Consider the following 27163-nt stretch of genomic DNA (forward strand, 5'->3'; position numbering starts at 1 on the left):
TAATAGGAGTGACAGGTACTCTTTATGGAGGGATCGGGGGGAATATGACAGTAATAGGCAGTGACAGGTACTCTTTATGGAGGGATCGGGAGGAATGTGACAGTAATAGGAGTGACAGGTACTCTTTATGGAGGGATCGGGGGGAATATGACAGTAATAGGCAGTGACAGGTACTCTTTATGGAGGGATCGGGAGGAATGTGACAGTAATAGGAGTGACAGGTACTCTTTATGGAGGGATCGGGGGGAATGTGACAGTAATAGGAGTGACAGGTACTCTTTATGGAGGGATCGGGGGGGAATGTGACAGTAATAGGCAGTGACAGGTACTCTTTATGGAGGGATCGGGGGGAATGTGACAGTAATAGGAGTGACAGGTACTCTTTATGGAGGGATCGGGGGGAATATGACAGTAATAGGCAGTGACAGGTACTCTTTATGGAGGGATCGGGAGGAATGTGACAGTAATAGGAGTGACAGGTACTCTTTATGGAGGGATCGGGGGGAATGTGACAGTAATAGGCAGTGACAGGTACTCTTTATGGAGGGATCGGGAGGAATGTGACAGTAATAGGAGTGACAGGTACTCTTTATGGAGGGATCGGGGGGAATGTGACAGTAATAGGAGTGACAGGTACTCTTTATGGAGGGATCGGGGGGAATGTGACAGTAATAGGCAGTAACAGGTACTCTTTATGGAGGGATCGGGGGGAATGTGACAGTAATAGGAGTGACAGGTACTCTTTATGGAGGGATCGGGAGGAATGTGACAGTAATAGGAGTGACAGGTACTCTTTATGGAGGGATCGGGGGGAATGTGACAGTAATAGGAGTGACAGGAACTCTTTATGGAGGGATCGGGGGGAATGTGACAGTAATAGCAGTGACAGGTACTCTTTATGGAGGGATCGGGAGGAATGTGACAGTAATAGCAGTGACAGGTACTCTTTATGGAGGGATCGGGAGGAATGTGACAGTAATAGCAGTGACAGGTACTCTTTATGGAGGGATCGGGAGGAATGTGACAGTAATAGGAGTGACAGGTACTCTTTATGGAGGGATCGGGGGGAATATGACAGTAATAGGCAGTGACAGGTACTCTTTATGGAGGGATCGGGAGGAATGTGACAGTAATAGGAGTGACAGGTACTCTTTATGGAGGGATCGGGGGGAATGTGACAGTAATAGGAGTGACAGGTACTCTTTATGGAGGGATCGGGGGGAATATGACAGTAATAGGCAGTAACAGGTACTCTTTATGGAGGGATCGGGGGGGATGTGACAGTAATAGGAGTGACAGGTACTCTTTATGGAGGGATCGGGAGGAATGTGACAGTAATAGGAGTGACAGGTACTCTTTATGGAGGGATCGGGGGGAATGTGACAGTAATAGGCAGTGACAGGTACTCTTTATGGAGGGATCGGGGGGGAATGTGACAGTAATAGCAGTGACAGGTACTCTTTATGGAGGGATCGGGGGGAATGTGACAGTAATAGCAGTGACAGGTACTCTTTATGGAGGGATCGGGGGGAATGTGACAGTAATAGGCAGTGACAGGTACTCTTTATGGAGGGATCGGGGGGAATGTGACAGTAATAGGAGTGACAGGTACTCTTTATGGAGGGATCGGGGGGAATGTGACAGTAATAGCAGTGACAGGTACTCTTTATGGAGGGATCGGGGGGAATGTGACAGTAATAGGCAGTGACAGGTACTCTTTATGGAGGGATCGGGGGGAATGTGACAGTAATAGCAGTGACAGGTACTCTTTATGGAGGGATCGGGGGGAATGTGACAGTAATAGCAGTGACAGGTACTCTTTATGGAGGGATCGGGGGGAATGTGACAGTAATATGCAGTGACAGGTATTCTTTATGGAGGGATCAGGAGGAATGTGACAGTAATAGGAGTGACAGGTACTCTTTATGGAGGGATCGGGGGGAATGTGACAGTAATAGGCAGTAACAGGTACTCTTTATGGAGGGATCGGGGGGGATGTGACAGTAATAGGAGTGACAGGTACTCTTTATGGAGGGATCGGGAGGAATGTGACAGTAATAGGAGTGACAGGTACTCTTTATGGAGGGATCGGGGGGAATGTGACAGTAATAGGCAGTGACAGGTACTCTTTATGGAGGGATCGGGGGGGAATGTGACAGTAATAGCAGTGACAGGTACTCTTTATGGAGGGATCGGGGGGAATGTGACAGTAATAGGAGTGACAGGTACTCTTTATGGAGGGATCGGGGGGAATGTGACAGTAATAGCAGTGACAGGTACTCTTTATGGAGGGATCGGGGGGAATGTGACAGTAATAGGCAGTGACAGGTACTCTTTATGGAGGGATCGGGGGGAATGTGACAGTAATAGCAGTGACAGGTACTCTTTATGGAGGGATCGGGGGGAATGTGACAGTAATAGCAGTGACAGGTACTCTTTATGGAGGGATCGGGGGGAATGTGACAGTAATATGCAGTGACAGGTACTCTTTATGGAGGGATCGGGGGGAATGTGACAGTAATAGGCAGTGACAGGTACTCTTTATGGAGGGATCGGGAGGAATGTGACAGTAATAGGCAGTGACAGGTACTCTTTATGGAGGGATCGGGGGGAATGTGACAGTAATAGGAGTGACAGGTACTCTTTATGGAGGGATCGGGGGAATGTGACAGTAATAGCAGTGACAGGTACTCTTTATGGAGGGATCGGGGGGAATGTGACAGTAATAGGAGTGACAGGTACTCTTTATGGAGGGATCGGGGGGAATGTGACAGTAATAGCAGTGACAGGTACTCTTTATGGAGGGATCGGGGGGAATGTGACAGTAATAGGAGTGACAGGTACTCTTTATGGAGGGATCGGGGGGAATGTGACAGTAATAGGAGTGACAGGTACTCTTTATGGAGGGATCGGGGGGAATGTGACAGTAATAGGAGTGACAGGTACTCTTTATGGAGGGATCGGGGGGAATGTGACAGTAATAGGAGTGACAGGTACTCTTTATGGAGGGATCGGGGGGAATGTGACAGTAATAGGCAGTGACAGGTACTCTTTATGGAGGGATCGGGAGGAATGTGACAGTAATAGGAGTGTCAGGTACTCTTTATGGAGGGATCGGGAGGAATGTGACAGTAATAGGAGTGACAGGTACTCTTTATGGAGGGATCGGGGGGAATGTGACAGTAATAGGAGTGACAGGTACTCTTTATGGAGGGATCGGGGGAATGTGACAGTAATAGGAGTGACAGGTACTCTTTATGGAGGGATCGGGGGGAATGTGACAGTAATAGGAGTGACAGGTACTCTTTATGGAGGGATCGGGGGGAATGTGACAGTAATAGGAGTGACAGGTACTCTTTATGGAGGGATCGGGGGGAATGTGACAGTAATAGGAGTGACAGGTACTCTTTATGGAGGGATCGGGAGGAATGTGACAGTAATAGGAGTGACAGGTACTCTTTATGGAGGGATCGGGGGGAATGTGACAGTAATAGGCAGTGACAGGTACTCTTTATGGAGGGATCGGGGGGAATGTGACAGTAATAGGAGTGACAGGTACTCTTTATGGAGGGATCGGGGGGAATGTGACAGTAATAGGCAGTGACAGGTACTCTTTATGGAGGGATCGGGGGGAATGTGACAGTAATAGGCAGTGACAGGTACTCTTTATGGGGGGATCGGGGGGAATGTGACAGTAATAGGAGTGACAGGTACTCTTTATGGAGGGATCGGGGGGAATGTGACAGTAATAGGAGTGACAGGTACTCTTTATGGAGGGATCGGGAGGAATGTGACAGTAATAGGAGTGACAGGTACTCTTTATGGAGGGATCGGGAGGAATGTGACAGTAATAGGAGTGACAGGTACTCTTTATGGAGGGATCGGGTGGAGTGTGACAGTAATAGGAGTGACAGGTACTCTTTATGGAGGGATCGGGGGGAATGTGACAGTAATAGGAGTGACAGGTACTCTTTATGGAGGGATCGGGGGGGAATGTGACAGTAATAGCAGTGACAGGTACTCTTTATGGAGGGATCGGGGGGAATGTGACAGTAATAGGAGTGACAGGTACTCTTTATGGAGGGATCGGGGGGAATGTGACAGTAATAGCAGTGACAGGTACTCTTTATGGAGGGATCGGGGGGGAATGTGACAGTAATAGGAGTGACAGGTACTCTTTATGGAGGGATCGGGGGGAATGTGACAGTAATAGCAGTGACATGTACTCTTTATGGAGGGATCGGGGGGAATGTGACAGTAATAGGCAGTGACAGGTACTCTTTATGGAGGGATCCGGGGGAATGTGACAGTAATAGGCAGTGACAGGTACTCTTTATGGAGGGATCGGGGGGAATGTGACAGTAATAGCAGTGATAGGTATTCTTTATGGAGGGATCAGGGAGGAATGTGACAGTAATAGACAGTGACAGGTACTCTTTATGGAGGGATCGGGGGGAATGTGACAGTAATAGCAGTGACAGGTACTCTTTATGGAGGGATCGGGGGGAATGTGACAGTAATAGGCAGTGACAGGTACTCTTTATGGAGGGATCGGGGGAATGTGACAGTAATAGCAGTGACAGGTACTCTTTATGGAGGGATTGGGGGAATGAGACAGTAATAGGAGTGACAGGTACTCTTTATGGAGGGATCGGGGGGAATGTGACAGTAATAGGAGTGACAGGTACTCTTTATGGAGGGATCTGGGGGAATGTGACAGTAATAGGAGTGACAGGTACTCTTTATGGAGGGATCGGGGGGAATGTGACAGTAATAGGAGTGACAGGTACTCTTTATGGAGGGATCGGGGAGGAATGTGACAGTAATAGGAGTGACAGGTACTCTTTATGGAGGGATCGGGGGGAATGTGACAGTAATAGGAGTGACAGGTACTCTTTATGGAGGGATCGGGGAGGAATGTGACAGTAATAGGAGTGACAGGTACTCTTTATGGAGGGATCGGGGGGAATGTGACAGTAATAGGAGTGACAGGTACTCAGGAAGTGATGTCAGGTCATTGCGTAGCCAAGAGCCGATCAAAGGCGAACCAGGCTTTGTTTGGCTCTCCGATTGGCCGGTGGGAGCCTTGGCTGGATGCTCGGGTCTCCTGATTGGATGGGAGAGCCAGAAAGGAAAAAGCCACAGAAATCTGCGGGGGAGGCATCCCCTCCTGCTGCTCGGAATCCAGCAACTAGTTAGTCGCCAAGATTGCTATTATATCAGAGCCGACCACTGGCTCTGGAAAACGGTACCGGGATTGTGCCTGATTCGTCCCAGTATATCCCAGTATATCCCCTGAAGTCCAGTGACAATGACACTGGAACTGCAGCTAACAGCCTTGAGAACCAAAACACCACCAGCAGATTAACCAATGGAGGTTTACTGACTGAGAAAGCTGCGCTCTGCTACGCTCTCTGCGCTCTGCTACGTTCTCTGCGCTCTGCTACGCTCTCTGCGCTCTGCTACGCTCTCTGCGCTCTGCTACGCTCTCTGCGCTCTGCTACGCTCTCTGCGCTCTGCTACGTTCTCTGCGCTCTGCTACGCTCTCTGCGCTCTGCTACGCTCTCTGCGCTCTGCTACGCTCTCTGCGCTCTGCTACGCTCTCTGTGCTATGAACTGCAGAGGCTTTGGGGATTTTCACCGATCTACAGAGAGACATGAAGAGATTCACACTGGAGAATAATCTGTACATCGACTATCGGCTGTATTCCAAGATTTACCATCTGGAAGGAGCTGCAACACTTCAGAGATCATTTTCCTTCTTCTATTACTTCTCTACTTCTGGGAGAACTTGAATGGAATTTGGATTTAAGAATAAGAAGCCGGTCCTCTACACTATGAGATTCTTTCACTGGCTCTCTGTTCATCCCTATGTGCCCTATCCTGGATTCTGACATACGATCGATCTGGATTAGAGGCTGTGTGATCCTTGTGAATTGACCATTGTGGAAATAACGGTCCCCTTGCTGTGGGAAGAGTCGGATCGTGTTCTCATTCTACGAATTACACTCCGAGGTGGAAGATTCTGACCCAAGTTTAGGGCCCTCTGATGTCTCAAGCGATCGTTTTCGCTGCATTTTGTTTATATTGTAATTTGCTGTCAGTTGCTGAGCTCTATTACACTCTGAGAAGCGCGGATTTAGTGCGTTTTATATTTATTTATATTTTATAGTTAAAGGAGATATAAAGGCAGAAGATGCATTCTATGCATGAAGATAAAAAGTCTTCCCTGTTTAGCAGCCTCCCCTCACCCCCTAATACTTACCTGAGGTCCCTCTCTGTCCACGAGTGCTTCAGCTGTCCGAGATTCACCCTCCTGACTGCAGCGCACAATTGGCTGCCGCTGTTGTCAATCAAAGTTAGCTAGCCAATCAGGAGAGAGGGGGTGGGGCCAGGTCGGGGCACTGCGTCTGAATGGACTCGGCTTGGGTGCCCCATAGCAAGCTGCTTCCTGTGGGGGCACTCAACAGAAGAGAGGGGCCAGGAACACAGAAGAGGGACCCGGAAAGAGGAGAATCCGGTCTGCTCTGTGCAAATCCAGCTGCCCACAGGGGAGAAAGAAAGAGAAAGGCGCCTCCATTGCATAATAAAGGCGTGAACTTACATGAAGGATGGCGTGTGTCATCGCGGCTCAAGGGTCCCTTCCTGGTTCGCGGCTCAAGGGTCCCTTCCTGGTTCGCGGCTCAAGGGTCCCTTCCTGGTTCGCGGCTCAAGGGTCCCTTCCTGGTTCGCGGTTGGTCCCACCCTCTAGCTGAGCGGTAGCAGGGAGAGGACACTGTAAGGGAAGGCCAATCGGAGGTGCTGGGTCAGAACGAGGCATCGGTGGAATGCATTCCTCACTGATGGAACGCACAAGCGTGATGACGTGGAGGGGCGGTAACGCGTTTCAGAGCATGCACAGAAGTGCTCCTTCCTCAGACCGATTGGTCCATCAGCGAGACAAGCGTTCCACCGCTGCCTCGTTCTGACCCAGCACCTCTGATTGGGCTTCCATTACAGTGTCCTCTCCCTGCTGCCGGTCAGCTAGAGGGTGGGACCGGCCGTGAAGGAGGAAGGGACCCTTGAGCCGCGATGACACACGCCATCCTTCATGTAGGTTCACGCCTCTATTATGTAATGAAGTAATATCGGCTACACTCAGAGGCGCCTTTTCTCTTTCTTTGCCTGACAGTGGGACTTTCTTCTGCCTTTCAGTGTCAGCGCGGTATATTTCTGCACCCCGGAAGTCCATTCACCAGTCTGGTTGTCCTTCCCCCACCCAGACTTTATATTGGGAGGACTGATCTTTCCAGAGGAAGCGCCCAACAAACTTTTTTCTTTAACTGCCCAGAGGAGGAAGTCTAACAAGGAAGTCTAACAAGGAAGTCTAACAAGGAAGTCTAACAAGGAAGTCTAACAAGGAAGTCTAACAAGGAAGTCTAACAAGGAAGTCTAACAAGCTTCTTCTTCTTATAGGAAAACAAATAAGACTTTACAATCACTTTAAACACATTGAAGTGAGAACACGCCTTCCCGGATAAAGGCAGATACCCGGCCTCACATGACCAACCTGTTTTATTGATCAGCCAATAAGGTGCTGAGATGAAGATTTTCAGGGAGCCCTCGGCCCGGCACATGATGCGTATGGTGAGGTTCAGCAGCCTCTTGTTGGCGTCGTAGAGTCTCATCCTCACAATGTAGTTCTGAGTCCCCGGAGGGATGAGCAGCTCCTTACAGTGCGGGAAATTCTCCAGAGAGATTCCTGTCCAATAATAATGAATGAGGAGATATGAGGAGGAGCGGGGGGGGGGGGGGGGGGCATACAATTCCAGAAAGACAAATTCATCACAGAACAAAGCAAGGATTCAATTGGCTGTAAAGTTACAAAATGAGAGATGCACAGATAGGAAAAAAGATGTCTAATTCACAAAGCTGCCACACAAGGATAAGGATCTTTATTTTTGTAATATTTAACCCTCGCTGGAATCCGCTGTGACGGTCACTATGAGGATATTTCAACTTTGGGAATGGAGCCTTCTGTATGTACAAAGTATTACAAAGCTGCCATACTAAGGAAAACCAAACAGTGGGCAGCCCGGGATAGCTCCTCCCACTAATCCCAGCATGCCATGCCAAGCAGCACTGATAGTATGATGATAAACGCTGAGGGGCGGGACCTGTATCCCCCCTCCTCCCCCCCGGGCTCCAAGAAAAGGATATTTTTGGGAGTACGAAACATTTTTCTCTCTCATCAATTGAGGGACACAGAAGTCTTAAACTCTCAGAATGCAGAAAAGCCGTCCATAGAATATGGGAAATACAGCAAACAAGTGCTAACAGGGCCCAGAAAACGCAGGAGAAGGCTGGGGACCGCCTGCAGCTCACACTGCCCCCTGGAGGACCCCAGAGTAAAATCTGGCATCAGATGAGGAGGAAACTTCCACCCGCTACAACTTGGAGAAGGTGTGAAGAGAAGAGCGGGGGGGGGGGGGAAGCGGCCTTCCAATACTGGGAAACCGTCAACAAGCACCCCCAGATCTACTGCACCTTAAAGTGGACCTTCATCCCCTTAAGGAAGATCCTGCATGTCCACCCCTCCCCCCTGAGGAAGATCCTGCATGTCCACCCCTCCCCCCTGAGGAAGATCCTGCATGTCCACCCCTCCCCCCTGAGGAAGATCCTGCATGTCCACCCCTCCTCCCTGAGGAAGATCCTGCATGTCCACCCCTCCCCCCTGAGGAAGATCCTGCATGTCCACCCCTCCCCCCTGAGTAGGATCCTGCATGTCCACCCCTCCCCCCTGAGGAAGATCCTGCATGTCCACCCCTCCTCCCTGAGGAAGATCCTGCATGTCCACCCCTCCCCCCTGAGAAAGATCATGCCTGTCCACCCCCCCCCCCCCCCCCCCGAGGAAGATCATGCATGTCCACCCCTCCTCCCTTCCTCTGCAGGAATAAGGCCATTTTTCTTTCTTTTCTTTTTAATGAAAGTCAGCCCCGCCCCCCCCCCCACATCACTCGACTCAGCGAATGAGACGCGAACTGCCCGGATATGTATGTCACATAGTCCAGGAGGCATAGCCTTTCATTGAAGAACAGGAGGAAGGGGCGGGCCTATCGGCGTGTCATAAAGAGGCCCACCCTCTGAACCCAGAAAAGGCGGTGTCCTATCAGATGACCGCTACCCATCAGATTGTGTAACAGAAGAGACGTTCTGACCAAAAACGTAAAAAACTCACTGCGCACGCGCTCTGCGTTCCAACATGCGTTCTATGGCGCTATGCGATCCAAACACTTCCTGATCTGAAGGCTAGCGGTAATCTGATAGAACAGCGGCAGCGGCCATCTTACACCCAGCTACGTCTTGAATTTCAGAGTAATTTTAGGAATAAGTGATATAAATAAATATTGTATACTGATATCTGAGGCTGTTTTGATGTTACAGTTTGTAACAAGCTGGGCGGCAGCAGTAGGAAGGTGGCGGAGGGGCATAGCACACCACGGAAGGCATAGCACACCACGGAAGGCATAGCACACCACAGAAGGCATAGCACACCACGGAAGGCAGAGCACCCCACGGAAGGCAGAGCACCCCACGGAAGGCATAGCACACCACGGAAGGCATAGCACACCACAGAAGGCATAGCACACCACAGAAGGCATAGCACACCACGGAAGGCATAGCACACCACAGAAGGCATAGCACACCACGGAAGGCATAGCACACCACGGAAGGCATAGCACACCACAGAAGGCATAGCACACCACAGAAGGCATAGCACACCACGGAAGGCAGAGCACCCCACGGAAGGCAGAGCACCCCACGGAAGGCATAGCACACCACGGAAGGCACAGCACACCACGGAAGGCACAGCACACCACGGAAGGCACAGCACACCACGGAAGGCACAGCACACCACGGAAGGCACAGCACACCACGGAAGGCACAGCACACCACGGAAGGCAGAGCACACCACGGAAGGCAGAGCACACCACGGAAGGCATAGCACACCACGGAAGGCATAGCACACCACGGAAGGCAGAGCACCCCACGGAAGGCATAGCACACCACAGAAGGCATAGCATACCACAGAAGGCATAGCACACCACAGAAGGCATAGCACACCACGGAAGGCATAGCACACCACGGAAGGCATAGCACACCACGGAAGGCATAGCACACCACGGAAGGCATAGCACACCACGGAAGGCATAGCACACCACGGAAGGCATAGCACACCACGGAAGGCATAGCACACCACGGAAGGCATAGCACACCACGGAAGGCATAGCACACCACGGAAGGCATAGCACACCACGGAAGGCATAGCACACCACGGAAGGCATAGCACACCACGGAAGGCATAGCACACCACGGAAGGCATAGCACACCACGGAAGGCATAGCACACCACGGAAGGCATAGCACACCACGGAAGGCATAGCACCCCACGGAAGGCATAGCACCCCACGGAAGGCATAGCACACCACGGAAGGCATAGCACACCACGGAAGGCATAGCACACCACGGAAGGCATAGCACACCACGGAAGGCATAGCACACCACGGAAGGCATAGCACACCACGGAAGGCATAGCACACCACGGAAAGCATAGCACACCACGGAAGGCATAGCACACCACGGAAGGCATAGCACACCACGGAAGGCATAGCACACCACGGAAGGCATAGCACACCAAGGAAGGCATAGCACACCAAGGAAGGCATAGCACACCACGGAAGGCATAGCACACCACGGAAGGCATAGCACACCACGGAAGGCATAGCACACCAAGGAAGGCATAGCACACCAAGGAAGGCATAGCACACCACGGAAGGCATAGCACACCACGGAAGGCATAGCACACCACGGAAGGCATAGCACACCATGGAAGGCATAGCACGCCACGGAAGGCATAGCACACCATGGAAGGCATAGCACGCCACGGAAGGCATAGCACACCACGGAACGCATAGCCCACCACGGAACGCATAGCACACCACGGAACGCATAGCACACAATGGAACGCATAGCACACAATGGAACGCATAGCACACAATGGAACGCATAGCGCACCACGGAACGCATAGCCCACCACGGAACGCATAGCACACCATGGAACGCATAGCACACAATGGAACGCATAGCGCACCACGGAACGCACAGCACACCATGGAACGCACAGCACGCCATGGAACGCATAGCCCACCACGGAACGCATAGCCCACCACGGAACGCATAGCACACCATGGAACGCATAGCACACAATGGAACGCATAGCACACAATGGAACGCATAGCGCACCACGGAACGCACAGCGCACCATGGAACGCATAGCACACCATGGAACGCATAGCCCACCACGGAACGCATAGCCCACCACGGAACGCATAGCCCACCATGGAACGCATAGCCCACCACAGAACGCATAGCCCACCACGGAACGCATAGCCCACCATGGAACGCATAGCCCACCACAGAACGCATAGCCCATGCACAGTAAGTATTTTTGTTCGGAAAGTAACTTCTGTTACACCCGATGGGGTAATCTGATGGGTAGCGATAATCTGATAGAACACCAGCAGGCCTCTCAATGACGTCAGAGGGAATGTGGCAGCGTGGGGCAGAGCTGTGGCCGGTGATCTCAGTGGGTCAATGCTGGATCCATTGGATGGGGGAGTATCTGAAATGTGCAGATTCCACATTCAGGTACAAGTATTTTATGTGATAGACCGATACAACATGGCTCATAATTGTGAAGTGGAATGAAAAATTGGATTTTAAACTGTAAAATCCTTTTCTTGGAGTACATCAGGGGACACAGAGCCGGTAATAAGGACTATCTGGGTTATACGCCACCTATAGGTGAATGGACACTGGCAAACCAATAGACAGGAAGTCCCCCCCTATATAACCCCTCCCATAAAGGAAGAACCACCGTTTTTGTAGCAAGCAATGAAGATCCCAGAAAAGAGGGGAGGGGCCTCTGTGTCCCGTGATGTACTCCAAGAAAAGGATTTTACAGGCAAGTTGTAGGAATAATCCAATTTCCTTTATCGTACATCACGGGACACAGAGCCGGCCATAATAATGACTATCTGGGATGTCCTAAAGCAATGCCCTTGAGGGGAGGGAACACCGTAATCCCAAGACCGGCCCTCAGGGATTCTGAGGATCTCTAAAGGATCTATACTGCTGCTTGTAGCACGCTACATCCAAATTCAGCCCCCTCTCGGGATCTAACATCCAAATTCAGCCCCCTCTCGGGCTCTAACTTCCACCTGGTATGACCTAGTAAATGTATGCACTGAAGACCAAGTAGCAAATCTGAGCCATAGACACTTGATGATGCACCGGCCTTGAGGCACTCGCCCTCCTTGTAAAGTGCGCCTTTACCCTACAGGGTGGGGCCTTCCCCTTTAATCCATACGTCTGAACAATGACCTGGCGAATCCACTTAGAAATAGTCTAACTTGTCCCTGTCTGGCCTCTCTTAGGCCCTTCTGGCAGGACAAAAAAAGCATCAGTGCTCCGAATCAGTGCCGACATTTTCAAACAGACCCTGACTGCCCGTATTACGGCGAGAAAATGTAATCATTTCTCTTCTGTGGTCCGAGGGTTCGGAACAAAGGAAGGCAGAGTGATATCCTGGTTTAGATGGAAACTGGAAACCACTTTGGGCAAAAAGGCTGGATGGGGACACAAAACCACTCTGTGCTGGTGCAGGACTAAAAATGGCTCCTTGCAAGAAAGGGCTGCTAATTCTGACACCCTTCTAACCGAAGAAAAGAGCCAATTTCCTTACCATGAGAGCCAAAGGAATATGTCTGATAGGCTCGAACGGTTGGTTCTGTAACACAGAGAGCACAAGATTTAGGTCCCAGGGGCATATGGGTGGCTGGACCGGCAGAACCATGCAAATCACACCTTGCAGAAATGCTCACACAACGATCGTGTCACTATCGGTCTCTGAAAGAAAATAGAGAAGGCTGAGATCTGCCCCTTGATAGTTCCTAATGCCAGCTTCAATTTCACTCCTAACTGCAGAAAAGCAAGAATTCTGCCAATAACATACTTGTGAGGATGCCATCATTTGTATTCGCACCAAGAGATGAAAGATTTCCCGACTCTATAGTAGAGTTTTCTAGAGACGGGTTTCCTAGCGTTTATCTACGTAGATAGAACTAGACCCGAAATCCCTCGACCCTTCGAGATTCTGGTCTCAATAGCCAGACCGTTAAATTCAGCGATCGTAAAGCAGAATGGAATATGGGACCTTGGGAAAGTAGATCTGGACGGCATGGAAGTGATCATGGCTCCTCTACTGCCCATTTCACAATCTCTGCATACCAAGGTCTCCTGGGCCAGGCCAGAGCCACCAGGATGACCGGTCTCCCCTCCACCTGTATTCCGTGGCAGAAGAAGTTGGACCAGAAGAAACGCATAGATCAGGAAGAACTGATGCCAAGGGATCACTAACGCATCTGTTCCGATAGCGACTGGATCCCTGGTTCTGGATAAAAACTTGTCCAGCTTGTTGTTGAACCTGGATGCCAGTAGATCTACGTCCGGGGTATGCCAACGTTGGCAAATTATATGAAATACCTCTGGATGTAGGGATCATTCCCCTGGAAATAACTGCTGGCAACTTGGAAAGTCCACCTGCCAGTTGTCCACCCCTGGGATGATCACTGCCGACAGAAACGTTACGTACTTCTCTGCCCATGCTAGAATGTAGTTCACCTCTTTCTGGGCTGCCTGGCTCCTGGTGCCCCCTTGGTGGTTGATATAAGTCACTACAGTGGCATTGTCGGACTGAATACTGACAGGACAATCCTGCAGTCTGGCAATCCAGAATACTAGAGCCAACCAAGCTGCCCAGATCTCCAAGAGATTATTGGTTAAGAGGTTTTCCACCGGAGACCACCCTTATTGGGGTACACACCCTTGGACCTGTACAGCACCCCGCTGGAAAACTCCTTGCGTATAATGATCAGGGTTCCAATGTCCAGCAGGTTGCATTACAGGCAAAACCTCGTTCCTTTCCATCCCGAGGCTCGGGTACAATCTTTTTAACCCTTAGCAATCACAACTCCCCTTTACTGGGACATCATTTAGGTTGAAGAGCTTTTAAGACACTGGTGAAAAAACTGATGTTCTTCCTGTATGGGAGGGGTTATATAGGGGGAACTTCCTGTCTATTGGTTTGCCAGTGTCCATTCACCTATAGGTGGCGTATAACCCAGATAGTCATTATTATGGCCTGCTCTGTGTCCCGTGATGTACGATAAAGAGATGATAAATGATACAAACAAATCTGTGAAAAGTGTGGCTGCATTTGTATTCACCCCCCGGGGTCAATACTTTGTAGAACCGCCTTTCCCTGCAATTACAGCTGGGAGTCTTTTTGGGGATGTCTCTACCAGCTTTGCACATCTAGAGAGGACATTTCTGCCCATTCTTCTCTGCAGAATATCTCATCTCTGTCAGATTGGATGGAGAGCGTCTGTGAACAGCAATTTTCAAGTCTTGCCACAGATTCTCAATGTGATTTAGGTCTGGACTGTGACTGGGCCATTCTAACACATGAAACCATTCCATTGTAGCTCTGGCTGGATGTTTCGGGTCGTTGTCCGGCTGGAAGGTGAACCTCCGCCCAGTCTCAAGTCTTTTCTTCTAAGATTGTCCTGTATTTGGCTCCACCCATCTTCCCATCAACTCTGACCAGCTTCCCTGTCCCTGCTAAAGAAAAGCATCCCCACACCATGATGCTGCCACCACCATGTTTCACAGTGGGGATGGTGTGTTCAGGGTGATGGGCAGTGTTAGTTTCCCCCCACACATAGCGTTTTGGTTGAATTTTGGTCTCCTCTGAGCAGAGCTCCTCCCACATGTTTGCTCCTCCCCCACATGGCTTCTCCCAAACTGCAAACAGAACTTCCTATGGCTTTCTTCCACCAATGACTTTCTTCTTCTCACTCTTCCATAAAGGGCAGATTTGTGGAGCGCACGACTAATAGTTGTCCTGTGGACAGATTCTCCCACCTGAGCTGTGGATCTCTGCAGCTCCTCCAGAGTTCCCATGGGCCTCTTGGCTGCTTCTCTGATGAATGCTCTCCTTGCCCGGCCGGTCAGTTTAGGTGGACGGCCATGTCTTGGTAGGGGCCCAGTCGGTCACTTTAGGTGGACGGCCATGTCTTGGTAGGGGCCCGGCCGGTCAGTTTAGGTGGACGGCCATGTCTTGGTAGTGGCACGGCTGGTCAGTTTAGGTGGACGGCCATGTCTTGGTAGGTGCCTGGGTGGTCAGTTTAGGTGGACGGCCATGTCTTGGTAAGGGCCCGGCCGGTCAGTTTAGGTGGATGGCCATGTCTTGGTAGGGTTGCCCGGCCTGTCAGTTTAGGTGGATGGCCATGTCTTGGTAGGTGCCCGGCTGGTCAGTTTAGGTTGACGGCCATGTCTTGGTAGGGGCCCGGCTGGTCAGTTTAGGTGGACAGCCATGTCTTGGTAGGGGCCTGGCCGGTCAGTTTAGGTGGACGCCATGTCTTGGTAGGGGCCTGGCCGGTCAGTTTAGGTGGACGGCCATGTCTTGGTAGGGGCCCGGCTGGTCAGTTTAGGTGGACGGCCATGTCTTGGTAGGGGCCCGGCCGGTCAGTTTAGGTGGATGGCCATGTCTTGGTAGGGTTGCCCGGCCGGTCAGTTTAGGTGGACGCCATGTCTTGGTAGGGTTGCCCGGCCGGTCAGTTTAGGTGGACGGCCATGTCTTGGTAGGGTTGCCCGGCCGGTCAGTTTAGGTGGACGGCCATGTCTTGGTAGGGGCACGGCCGGTCAGTTTAGGTGGACGGTCATGTCTTGGTAGGGGCCCGGCCGGTCAGTTTATGTGGATGGCCATGTCTTGGTAGGTGCCTGGGTGGTCAGTTTAGGTGGACGGCCATGTCTTGGTAAGGGCCCGGCCGGTCAGTTTAGGTGGATGGCCATGTCTTGGTAGGGTTGCCCGGCCAGTCAGTTTAGGTGGATGGCCATGTCTTGGTAGGGGCCCGGCCGGTCAGTTTAGGTGGACGGCCATGTCTTGGTAGGGGCCCGGCCGGTCAGTTTATGTGGATGGCCATGTCTTGGTAGGTGCCTGGGTGGTCAGTTTAGGTGGACGGCCATGTCTTGGTAAGGGCCCGGCCGGTCAGTTTAGGTGGATAGCCATGTCTTAGTAGGGGCCCGGCCGGTCAGTTTAGGTGGACGGTCATGTCTTGGTAGGGGCCTTCATGATGCTGTTTGGTCACTAAGGTTCTCTAACAAACCTCTGAGGGCTTCACAGGACAGCTGTATTTATACTGAGATTAAATGACACACAGGTGGACTCTATTTACTAATTAGGGGACTTCTGAAGGTAATTGGTTCCACTAGATTTTAGTTAGGGGTATCAGAGTAAAGGGGGGTGAATACAAATGCAGCCACACTTTTCACAGATTTATTTGTATCATTTATCATTTTCCTTCCACTTCACAATTATGGCCACTTTGTGTCGTTCTATCACATAAAATCCCAATAAAATACATTTATGTTTTTGGTTGTAACATGACAAAATGTGGGAAACTTCAAGGGGTGTGAATACTTTTACAAGGCACTGTGTATGATTCTACACAGAACAGTTGCAGTAAATCTGCTATGGGGCGGTTACATCCTCCATTAAAATGCTCCGCCCACTGATCAGAGCGGAATCCTCACCTAGCTCGAAGTTCTGAGACGTGTCGGCGGTGGGGAGCGCCGTCTCCTTCCCATGTTTCAGGGTTCCTCTTATTGGGGTTCCTTTGACATAGAAGTTGAGCTCACAGGGCAGGAGGTTGCAGATGACCACGGTGGGGAGGAGGAAGATGGTGTGACCCGGCTGTCTGTAGATCTGTTTGGCGCTATCAGAGAATATATTGGAGGGCATGTAATCCGGGTAATTCTCCTTCTTCAGAGCCACACAGAACCTGAGGAGAGAAATCAGGAGAACGTTCAGCATCAGGAGACACCAGAGATCCATCATTTATAATGTGACCAGCATCGGGAGACACCAGAGATCCATCATTTATAATGTGACCAGCATCGGGAGACACCAGAGATCCCTCATCTATAATGTGACCAGCATTGGGAGACACCAGAGATCCATCATTTATAATGTGACCAGCATCGGGAGACACCAGAGATCCCTCATCTATAATGTGACCAGCATCGGGAGACACCAGAGATCCATCATTTATAATGTGACCAGCATCGGGAGACACCAGAGATCCCTCATCTATAATGTGACCAGCATCGGGAGACACCAGAGATCCCTCATCTATAATGTGACCAGCATTGGGAGACACCAGAGATCCATCATTTATAATGTGACCAGCATCGGGAGACACCAGAGATCCCTCATCTATAATGTGACCAGCATCGGGAGACACCAGAGATCCATCATTTATAATGTGACCAGCATCAGGAGACACCAGAGATCCATCATTTATAATGTGACCAGCATTGGGAGACACCAGAGATCCATCATTTATAATGTGACCAGCATCGGGAGACACCAGAGATCCCTCATCTATAATGTGACCAGCATCGGGAGACACCAGAGATCCATCATTTATAATGTGACCAGCATCAGGAGACACCAGAGATCCATCATTTATAATGTGACCAGCATTGGGAGACACCAGAGATCCATCATTTATAATGTGACCAGCATCAGGAGACACCAGAGATCCATCATTTATAATGTGACCAGCATTGGGAGACACCAGAGATCCATCATTTATAATGTGACCAGCATCGGGAGACACCAGAGATCCCTCATCTATAATGTGACCAGCATCGGGAGACACCAGAGATCCATCATTTATAATCCGACCACAGCCAAGCTTCTGGATGGAGTGCGGAGGGGTTAGACCCTCTGCGGGGGATATAAGGCTATCTGTGTCCTCTCTGGGGAGAATGACTCTCTATATATTGTCTGCGTCTGAAAAATGGGATTTATGTTCTTATCGTAAAATCCATTTCTCTGAGTTCATCGGCGGACACTGCGCTCTATAAATCATACTATTGGGTTATATTGCCTCCTCCAGGAGTAGGACTAGGCAGAAGAAAAAACACCTGGCGACGCCCATGGGCCGTCCTCAAGCTGATATATAACCCCCCCCTCTCCTCTAGGTAATCAGTTTAGTAGCAAGAGGTATTAGAAGTATCAGAACTCCATAGAGGAGGGGGGGTGCTGTGTCCGTCAATGAACCAAAGATCCCGGCAGGGATCGAGGTCCTTACTGAGACTTAGCAGAAAAAAACTGGGGGGGAGGGGGTGGGGGTATACCTCCTAGGACTGCCCATGGTCAAGTTTATTATTTCTGCCTAGTGTCCTCCTGTAGGCAGCAGTATAACCCAATGGCTCTGAATATGGAGCGCTGTGTCCATCAATGAACGAAAGAGAAATTAACTTTAATGTGTTTTTTACTAAAATTTTACCTTTGCGGTAATACCGTGTGACATAGAAAACTGGAACTAGCACTGTTTCCTTCTCTAGGGTGTCTGCTTTCAGAAAATGTATCATGTTTTTGGGGTTTTAGGTGATCTTTAGGCCAAAAATCATTTTCTAAACACATGTGCATGAGTCCTGACTTTCCTTTAGCCGGCTCCTGACTTTCCTTTAGCCGGCTCCTGACTTTTCTTTAGCCGGCTCCTGACTTTTCTTTAGGCGGCTCCTGACTTTTCTTTAGCCTGCTCCTGACTTTTCTTTAGCGCTGGCTCCTGACTTTTCTTTAGCCGGCTCCTGACTTTTCTTTAGCGCTGGCTCCTGACTTTTCTTTAGCCGGCTCCTGACTTTTCTTTAGCCGGCTCCTGACTTTTTTTTAGCCGCCTCCTGACTTTTCTTTAGCCCGCTCCTGACTTTTCTTTAGCCCGCTCCTGACTTTTCTTTAGCCCGCTCCTGACTTTTCTTTAGCCCGCTCCTAACTTTTCTTTAGCCGGCTCCTAACTTTCCTTTAGCCGGCTCCTGACTTTTCTTTAGCCTGCTCCTGACTTTTCTTTAGCCTGCTCCTGACTTTTCTTTAGCGCTGGCTCCTGACTTTTCTTTAGCCGGCTCCTGACTTTTCTTTAGCCGGCTCCTGACTTTTCTTTAGCCGGCTCCTGACTTTTCTTTAGCCGGCTCCTGACTTTTCTTTAGCGCTGGCTCCTGACTTTCCTTTAGCCCGCTCCTAACTTTCCTTTAGCTGGCTCCTGACTTTCCTTTAGCCGGCTCCTGACTTTCCTTTAGCCGGCTCCTGACTTTTCTTTAGCTGACTCCTGACTTGGTTTAGCTGGCTCCTGACTTTTCTTTAGCGCTGGCTCCTGACTTTTCTTTAGCTGGCTCCTGACTTGGTTTAGCTGGCTCCTGACTTTTCTTTAGCTGGCGCCTGACTTTTCTTTAGCTGGCTCCTGACTTTCCTTTAGCTGGCTCCTGACTTGGTTTAGCTGGCTCCTGACTTTTCTTTAGCTGGCGCCTGACTTTTCTTTAGCTGGCTCCTGACTTTCCTTTAGCTGGCTCCTGACTTGGTTTAGCTGGCGCCTGACTTTTCTTTAGCCGGCGCCTGACTTTTCTTTAGCCGGCTCCTGACTTTTCTTTAGCTGGCTCCTGACTTTTCTTTAGCCGGCTCCTGACTTTTCTTTAGCCGGCTTCTGACTTTTCTTTAGCTGGCTCCTGACTTTCCTTTAGCCGGCTCCTGACTTTTCTTTAGCGCTGGCTCCTGACTTTTCTTTAGCGCTGGCTCCTGACTTTTCTTTAGCGCTGGCTCCTGACTTTCCTTTAGCCGGCTCCTGACTTTCCTTTAGCCGGCTCCTGACTTTCCTTTAGCCGGCTCCTGACTTTCCTTTAGCCGGCTCCTAACTTTCCTTTAGCCGGCTCCTGACTTTTCTTTAGCTGGCTCCTGACTTTTCTTTAGCTGGCTCCTGACTTTTTTTTAGCCGGCTCCTGACTTTTTTTTAGCCGGCTCCTGACTTTTCTTTAGCTGGCGCCTGACTTTTCTTTAGCCGGCTCCTGACTTTTCTTTAGCCGGCTCCTGACTTTTCTTTAGCCGGCTCCTGACTTTCCTTTAGCTGGCTCCTGACTTTTCTTTAACTGGCTCTTACATTGAAAGGAAACTTGTCCGCACTGATCTGGTGTAAATGGAAGTGGCAAAATAGGAAAGAAAAACCTGTATTCAAAAGAGTTAACAATCAGGAGAGGACAGCAGAGACCCCCATATGAAGTGGGGAGCATGGAGGAATAATACACAGAGCCGCCATGACAGGATAAGAATAGAGGAATATTGTGTACACGTCCCACTCCTATAGAAAAGAGAAACACACAGAGATCTAAACTCTCACTTCCTGTTGTGTCTCCTAGACAGGAAGTGAATGAAATTCTCCCCAATGGTACACAGACAGCAAATAATAAACTGATGGTTTCCCTGCTCTATCAATAAAAAAAGAAAAGTCATTTGAAAATTCGATGAACAGCGTGCAAATCAGTAACTGAAAGCAGCCAATCAGCAATCAGCATACAAATCTCCACCAATCTCTGATGTCTATGGGTGACTCCATGTCTTGGCACTTATGTCACATTATTATATAAAGTCTGACTGACATCAGAAAGTTACTAGAAGTGCTTTTTATTAAATCATTACGGGGGAATTTACTAAGACTGGAGAGTGCAAAATCTGGTGCAGCTCTGCATGGCGGCCAATCAGCTTCCAGCTTCAGATTCTTCAGTAAGCTTTGACAATAAAACCTGGAAGTGGATTGGTTTTTATGCACAGCTGCACCAGATTTTGCACTCTCCAGTTTTAGTAAATTCCCCCCCAGTGTGACAACAGGACAGGTGATTGAGCTTTGTTGTCACAGGTAGAACCCCTCCCATGCAGTCCAATGTGTGTCCTTACCTGAAATATCTGCTGTTCTCGGCGTCCATGGAGTGACACTCACGTTTACTGCTGGAGACCTCCCCAGTCTTGGTGACATTGGTCCAATGAATGGGAGTTTTACAGAAGAACACGCCCATTCCTCGGGGGCGGGCCTGGAGCCGCCAGGATGTCAGGTGCAGAGGAATGGCAAAGGAATCTCCGGGCATCACTGCAGGAAGGATCACCGGCTCTGCGGAGGAAGCAGAGATGATGTCATATGTGTGTGCCGTTCTCCTACAGAACTACAATCATCCTGTCTAATATGTAGACAGAGAGGTGACACGATGGGGGAGGAGCTGGTTGGGGAGCCGGTTAAGGATCGGTTTGAGGAGCGCAGGGGGGGGGGGGGGGGGAGTCGGTTGAGGAGCAGGAGGAGTGAGGGGGAGGAGCTGTTTGGGGAGTGGGGGGAGCTGAGGGAGGAGCCAGGGGAGGGGAAGGAGTCTGGTGAGGAGTCAGGTGAGAAGCAGGGTGAGGAGTCTGTGAGAAGTCAGATGAGGAGCAGGTTGAGGAGCCGGATGAGGAGTCGGGGGAAGGGGGAGCAGTCCAGTGAGCAGCCGGTTGAGGGGTTGGGGGAGGAGCGGAGTCAGGAGCTGGGTAAGAAGTAGGGTGAGGAGCCGGTTGAGAAGTAGGGTTAGGAGCTGGGTGAGGAGTAGAATGAGGAGCCGGGTGAGGAGTAGGGCGGGGAGCCGGGTGAGGAGTAGGGCGGGGAGCCGGGTGAGGAGTAGGGCGGGGAGCCGGGTGAGGAGTAGGGCGGGGAGCCGAGTGAAGAGCTGAATGAGAAGCCGGGTGAGGAGATGGATGAGGAGCTGGATGGGGAGCCGGGTGAGGAGCTGGATGAGGAACCAGGTGAGAAGTAGGTTGGGGAGCTGGTTTGGGAACCGGGTGAGGAGTAGAGTGAGGAGCCAGGTGAGGACTAGGGCGAGGAGCCAGGTGAGGACTAGAGTGAGGACTAGGGCGAGGAGCCGGGTGAGGAGTTGGGGGCGGGAAGTCCAGGTGAGGGGTAGGGTGGGGAGCCGGGTTAGGAGTAGAGTGAGAGGAGCAGGGTGAGGAACCAGGTGAGGACTAGGGCGAGGAGCCAGGTGAGGACTAGGGCGAGGAGCCAGGTGAGGACTAGGGCGAGGAGCCAGGTGAGGACTAGGGCGAGGAGCCAGGTGAGGACTAGGGCGAGGAGCCAGGTGAGGACTAGGGCGAGGAGCCAGGTGAGGACTAGGGCGAGGAACCAGGTGAGGACTAGGGCGAGGAACCAGGTGAGGACTAGGGCGAGGAGCCAGGTGAGGAGTAGAGTGAGGACTAGGGCGAGGAGCCGGGTGAGGAGTTGGGGGCGGGAAGCCCAGGTGAGGGGTAGGGTGGAGAGCCGGGTTAGGAGTAGGGTGAGAGTAGTAGGTTGAGGAGCCGGGTGAGGAGTTGGGGGCGGGAAGCCCGGGTGAGGGGTAGGGTGGGGAGCCGGGTGAGGAGTAGGTTGAGGAGCCGGGTGAAGAACCCGGTAGGAAGACCTGAATCCTCTTCTCTCATTAGGGAGGACACAGCCAGTGAAAGTTGTTAAAAGTATTAAAGCCGACTTCCCAAAGTAAAGATACTCTCCATAAACATGAAGAATTAGAACATTGTTACATTGTTAGGCCTCTTTCACACGGTGTCTCAGCCCCCTCTGCCCTCTATGGGGCCTGTCCCCTCTCATCCGATCCGATCACTGAACGGATGGAAAAATAGGGTTTCCATCCGTCCAGATTTCACGGACAGGATCGGATACGGATGGCAGCGGGTGTCAGTGGAGGTGTCTCCGCTGACATCCAATGCCCCATAGAGCTGCATGGAGGATCCAATCAGATCCGCCTAAAAAACTGACAGGAACCGGATCTAATCGGATCGCCCGTGTGAAAGAGCCCTTAGTCAGGTTAAATAAAAAAAAGATACAAGTCCATCCAGTTAAATCAATAAAAAAGACCACACATATACACCATTATACACAATCCTGCATCCACAGAACATTTCTCTGTAATTAATGAAATCTTCAACACATATCCGGCTATTGATTGACAGCAACACTTGTGGACTGTACCATTACACTGAGAGGGGAGTTCCTTCCCCAAGATCAGAGGGTCCAATGAGAAGTGTGGGGGCACACATAGAGCCAGAAGGTGCAATTTGAGAGCTCAGGACCTAAAAGGCCAAATCTCCTCCAATACAAATGCCCAATAAGCATGCAATGTGCGATTCTGCTCACATCATAGAGCTGCATGTGAATGGCTCTTCTCAGACATGCCGCCACCAAATGAAACTAAACTGAATCTGAACCCCACTGTGATTGGTTGGGGGGCTTGTGGAACCCAGATTACTTTAGAGAGGTTGGGAAACTCCTTGTCCAGCTTCCCCGGCCCCTCTTATGTGTAAGTCACCCCATGTCTATTAGGGGCACAGGGTGACCAAGAACCCCAGTCAGGTCTGCACTAATCAGACTCGCTGTACAACCACACAGGACTCAGCATTTCATGTTACCTCGGTTATCCTGGGTTCTATATGTGTGGTTTGTGTTGGGGGAGGGGCTCTTTCACTTGGGACAATAATATTTCTGAACAGTGTCCCTCAGGAAATATATGAAGATAAATTGGTTTGACCTTTTCAGGCTGCTTGTAGGAGTTTATCTCATAGACCATTGCTAGATAGTTTGAGGTGAGGTGGGGTTTGTTATTGGTAAGTGCCTGTATCCCATTCTATTGTTTCTGTCTGCCTTAGGATCAACCTATTATGGGATGTATATGTGTATTAGCTGTTAGAGGGGAGGGGGGATTTCTCCAGCAGCCCTTCCTAAAGACTGTCTACTGTTGGAAAGTTGAAGATACCTGTGTGTCATGTTACGGAATGTAGTTTACCCCGCCCCCTGAGTGTATATCTCTTTGTTCCTGTGTTTGAATAAACAGTCTTATGCTTCTTACCACCATACACTGATGTCTCCACAAGTGACTGGGGTGGGCTAAGGCAGTGGTCCTCAACCCTGGCCTACAGGGCCCACTAACAGGCCAGATTTGCAAGATAACTGAAATACATCCCAGGTGATATCATTTGCTGCTCAGTGATTGCAGTACTCTAGTCTGCATCTCCCCAAGGTAATACTTAAAATCTGGCCTGTTAGAGGGCCCTGAGGACCCGAGTTGAGGACTACTGCGCTAAGGGATCTTGGATGGTGCTGGTATCAGGCAAGGGAGGCTTATACGGCGGACATACTCTTCTCAAGAAAGGGGGTCTTTCACAAGAAAGGGGGTCCCTCACACCCACAAACTGACAACTCTATGTACTTCATTTTTATTATTCAAAGCAAACGCCCCCATCCATTCATCCATCCAGCCATGTCTCCATGCTTTATTTTGTTGAGAAAACAACCCCTTAGCATTTCTAGCCTCGGCCATCTTGAGAAAGGGCGGATGATTCATCTAGCATTTACTTTCTGGAAGTCATCTGCCCTGACCTCAAGCAGGAGGGTGTGGTCTTAGCTGAGAAAGCTCCTCCTCTCATGAAGACTCCTGGGATGACATAATTTTGGCCTAGGCCAGAAACCAGGAAATAACTGCAGAAATGTAAAAAAAAAAAGTGGAAAGTATAAAACACGTAAATATAATCTCTCTTCCTATCTATGACGAATGATAGCAGCATAAGGAGTACACAGAGTTAATGGTGACAGAGAGTGATTGAGAGCATGCTCCTCCCCTTTTTCGTAGAATGGTACAGTCCTTACATACCGCCTCCAGTAAAGTTCATAGCGGTTTGCCTGCGGCTTCCACTAGTCAGATATCAGAGAATTCCAAAATGTATTAAATAGGCTGACGCATTTCGCCCCGCCCACTGGGGGCCTAGTCATGGCGGTGGGGCTTTCTCTATGGCTAAGCCCAGATGAGCAGGGCAAAATGTTGCAGCACTATATATGCATCCAATCACTGTGTACTATAGTCCCAATATGAACCACTATTGATTCTGTGTGGATAAATGGGGGTCACTCACTGTCCGGGGCGGATGGACTGTCCAGTCGGAGTTCCATGGGGATCTCCAGCTTGTTCTTCACAATCAGAGATGAGCGGACGGTGATCACTTTCCTTGCACTGCCTTCCATGGTGACGGCAAACACAACACGTACCGGAGGAAGTGCCGAGAACTACACATGGGGCAAAGAGATACAAAGAGATCAATAAATCGATCAGGAAAAGATCGGAGAGTTCCATGTTAAGAGACCCAGGGGGTACAAAGTCTGAGCTCCTCGCAGACCTCCCCCCACTTTCTAATCAGACTCTGCCATGAAACGAGTCGGATGGCACAACGCTGAGAAAATGGCGATATTGGAAAGAAAGCCGGCAGAGAGAATGAACTTACATAGACTTGGGGATGAATTATATTCGTTCTGCTGATTGGACTTCCAACCTGAAACACAAATCACATCAATATTACATCTCATTCACTATGGATTCTTCCATTCAGATTCTGCTACAGATCTGCTGCAATGCAGCGAAACGCAACATGGCAAAGAGCAACACGGCAAAGCGCAACACGGCAAAGCGCAACACGGCAAAGAGCAACACGGCAAAGAGCAACACGGCAAAGAGCAACACGGCAAAGCGCAACGCGGCAAAGAGCAACACGGCAAAGAGCAACGCGCAACGCGGCAAAGCGCAACACGGCAAAGCGCAACACGGCAAAGCGCAACACGGCAAAGCGCAACACGGCAAAGAGCAACACGGCAAAGAGCAACACGGCAAAGCGCAACACGGCAAAGCGCAACACTGCAAAGCGCAACACGGCAAAGAGCAACACGGCAAAGCGCAACACGGCAAAGAGCAACACGGCAAAGAGCAACACGGCAAAGAGCAACACGGCAAAGAGCAACACGGCAAAGAGCAACACGGCAAAGAGCAACACGGCAAAGAGCAACACGGCAAAGCGCAACACGGCAAAGCGCAACACGGCAAAGCGCAACACGGCAAAGAGCAACACGGCAAAGCGCAACACGGCAAAGCGCAACACGGCAAAGCGCAACACGGCAAAGCGCAACGCGGCAAAGAGCAACGCGGCAAAGAGCAACACGGCATTTTCCTGTGGTGTGGAGCCGCATATCTGCCTGTTTCTGGGCTGAGAGTGCGCTGCACAGTGCGCTCCCCCCACAGAGCCTCAGCGGGAGCCCCGGGCCCCTTACTAACGATCGGTACCCAGAACTGTGTGTAACAAAAAATACAATAATAATAAATAGGAAAAAAATAGCTAGATCGAGGTATAATCTAGGTCAGTGCCATGATTAGTGTGTGGGTCAAAGGTCAGGGTCAGTACATTTTGGGCAGGATTTTTTTTAAAAAGTATTTTTTAAACTAGTGTCAGTCAGTGTTGGTCGGTGCCGGTCAGTGTTGGTCAGCGCCGGTCAGCGCCGGTCAGCGCCGGTCAGTGTTGGTCAGCGCCGGTCAGTGTTGGTCAGCGCCGGTCAGTGCTGGTCAGCGCCGGTCAGTGTTGGTCAGTGCCGGTCAGTGTTGGTCAGTGCCGGTCAGTGTTGGTCAGCGCCGGTCAGTGTTGGTCAGCGCCGGTCAGTGTTGGTCAGCGCCGGTCAGTGCTGGTCAGTGCCGGTCAGTGCCGGTCAGTGTTGGTCAGCGCCGGTCAGTGTTGGTCAGCGCCGGTCAGTGCTGGTCAGCGCCGGTCAGTGTTGGTCAGTGCCGGTCAGCGCCGGTCAGTGTTGGTCAGCGCCGGTCAGTGTTGGTCAGCGCCGGTCAGTGTTGGTCAGCGCCGGTCAGTGTTGGTCAGCGCCGGTCAGTGTTGGTCAGCGCCGGTCAGTGTTGGTTAGCGTTGGTCAGCGTTGGTCAGCGCCAGTCAGTGCTGGTCAGCGCCGGTCAGTGTTGGTCAGCGCCGGTCAGTGCTGGTCAGTGCCGGTCAGTGCCGGTCAGTGTTGGTCAGCGCCGGTCAGTGTTGGTCAGCGCCGGTCAGTGCTGGTCAGCGCCGGTCAGTGTTGGTCAGTGCCGGTCAGCGCCGGTCAGTGTTGGTCAGCGCCGGTCAGTGTTGGTCAGCGCCGGTCAGTGTTGGTCAGCGCCGGTCAGTGTTGGTCAGCGCCGGTCAGTGTTGGTCAGCGCCGGTCAGTGTTGGTCAGCGCCGGTCAGTGTTGGTCAGCGACGGTCAGTGTTGGTCAGCGCCGGTCAGTGTTGGTCAGCGCCGGTCAGTGTTGGTCAGCGCCGGTCAGTGTTGGTTAGCGTTGGTCAGCGTTGGTCAGTGTTGGTCAGCGCCGGTCAGTGTTGGT

General features: G+C 50.9%; 2 protein-coding genes across 2 annotated transcripts in view; one reads left to right on the forward strand and one right to left on the reverse strand.

The window, feature by feature from the left end:
• The window catches only part of CFAP107 (cilia and flagella associated protein 107), a 498422-nt gene that overhangs the window by 361742 nt on the left and 109517 nt on the right, over positions 1–27163 (forward strand). The gene's annotated exons all lie outside the window — the stretch shown is intronic.
• VPS13D (vacuolar protein sorting 13 homolog D) overlaps positions 1–27163 on the reverse strand; it is a 431274-nt gene that overhangs the window by 173990 nt on the left and 230121 nt on the right. The window contains exons 43-47 of the mRNA XM_082274036.1: positions 25267–25314; positions 24901–25051; positions 20887–21097; positions 16695–16942; positions 7550–7741 (exon numbers count right to left, since the gene is read on the reverse strand). Of these exons, the coding sequence (XP_082130162.1) occupies positions 7550–7741; positions 16695–16942; positions 20887–21097; positions 24901–25051; positions 25267–25314 (850 nt within the window). The remainder of the gene's footprint in view (positions 1–7549; positions 7742–16694; positions 16943–20886; positions 21098–24900; positions 25052–25266; positions 25315–27163) is intronic.

This window comes from Pelophylax lessonae (assembly GCF_965119305.1).
Source record: "Pelophylax lessonae genome assembly, chromosome: 12".
In the NCBI taxonomy this organism is placed as follows: domain Eukaryota; kingdom Metazoa; phylum Chordata; class Amphibia; order Anura; family Ranidae; genus Pelophylax; species Pelophylax lessonae.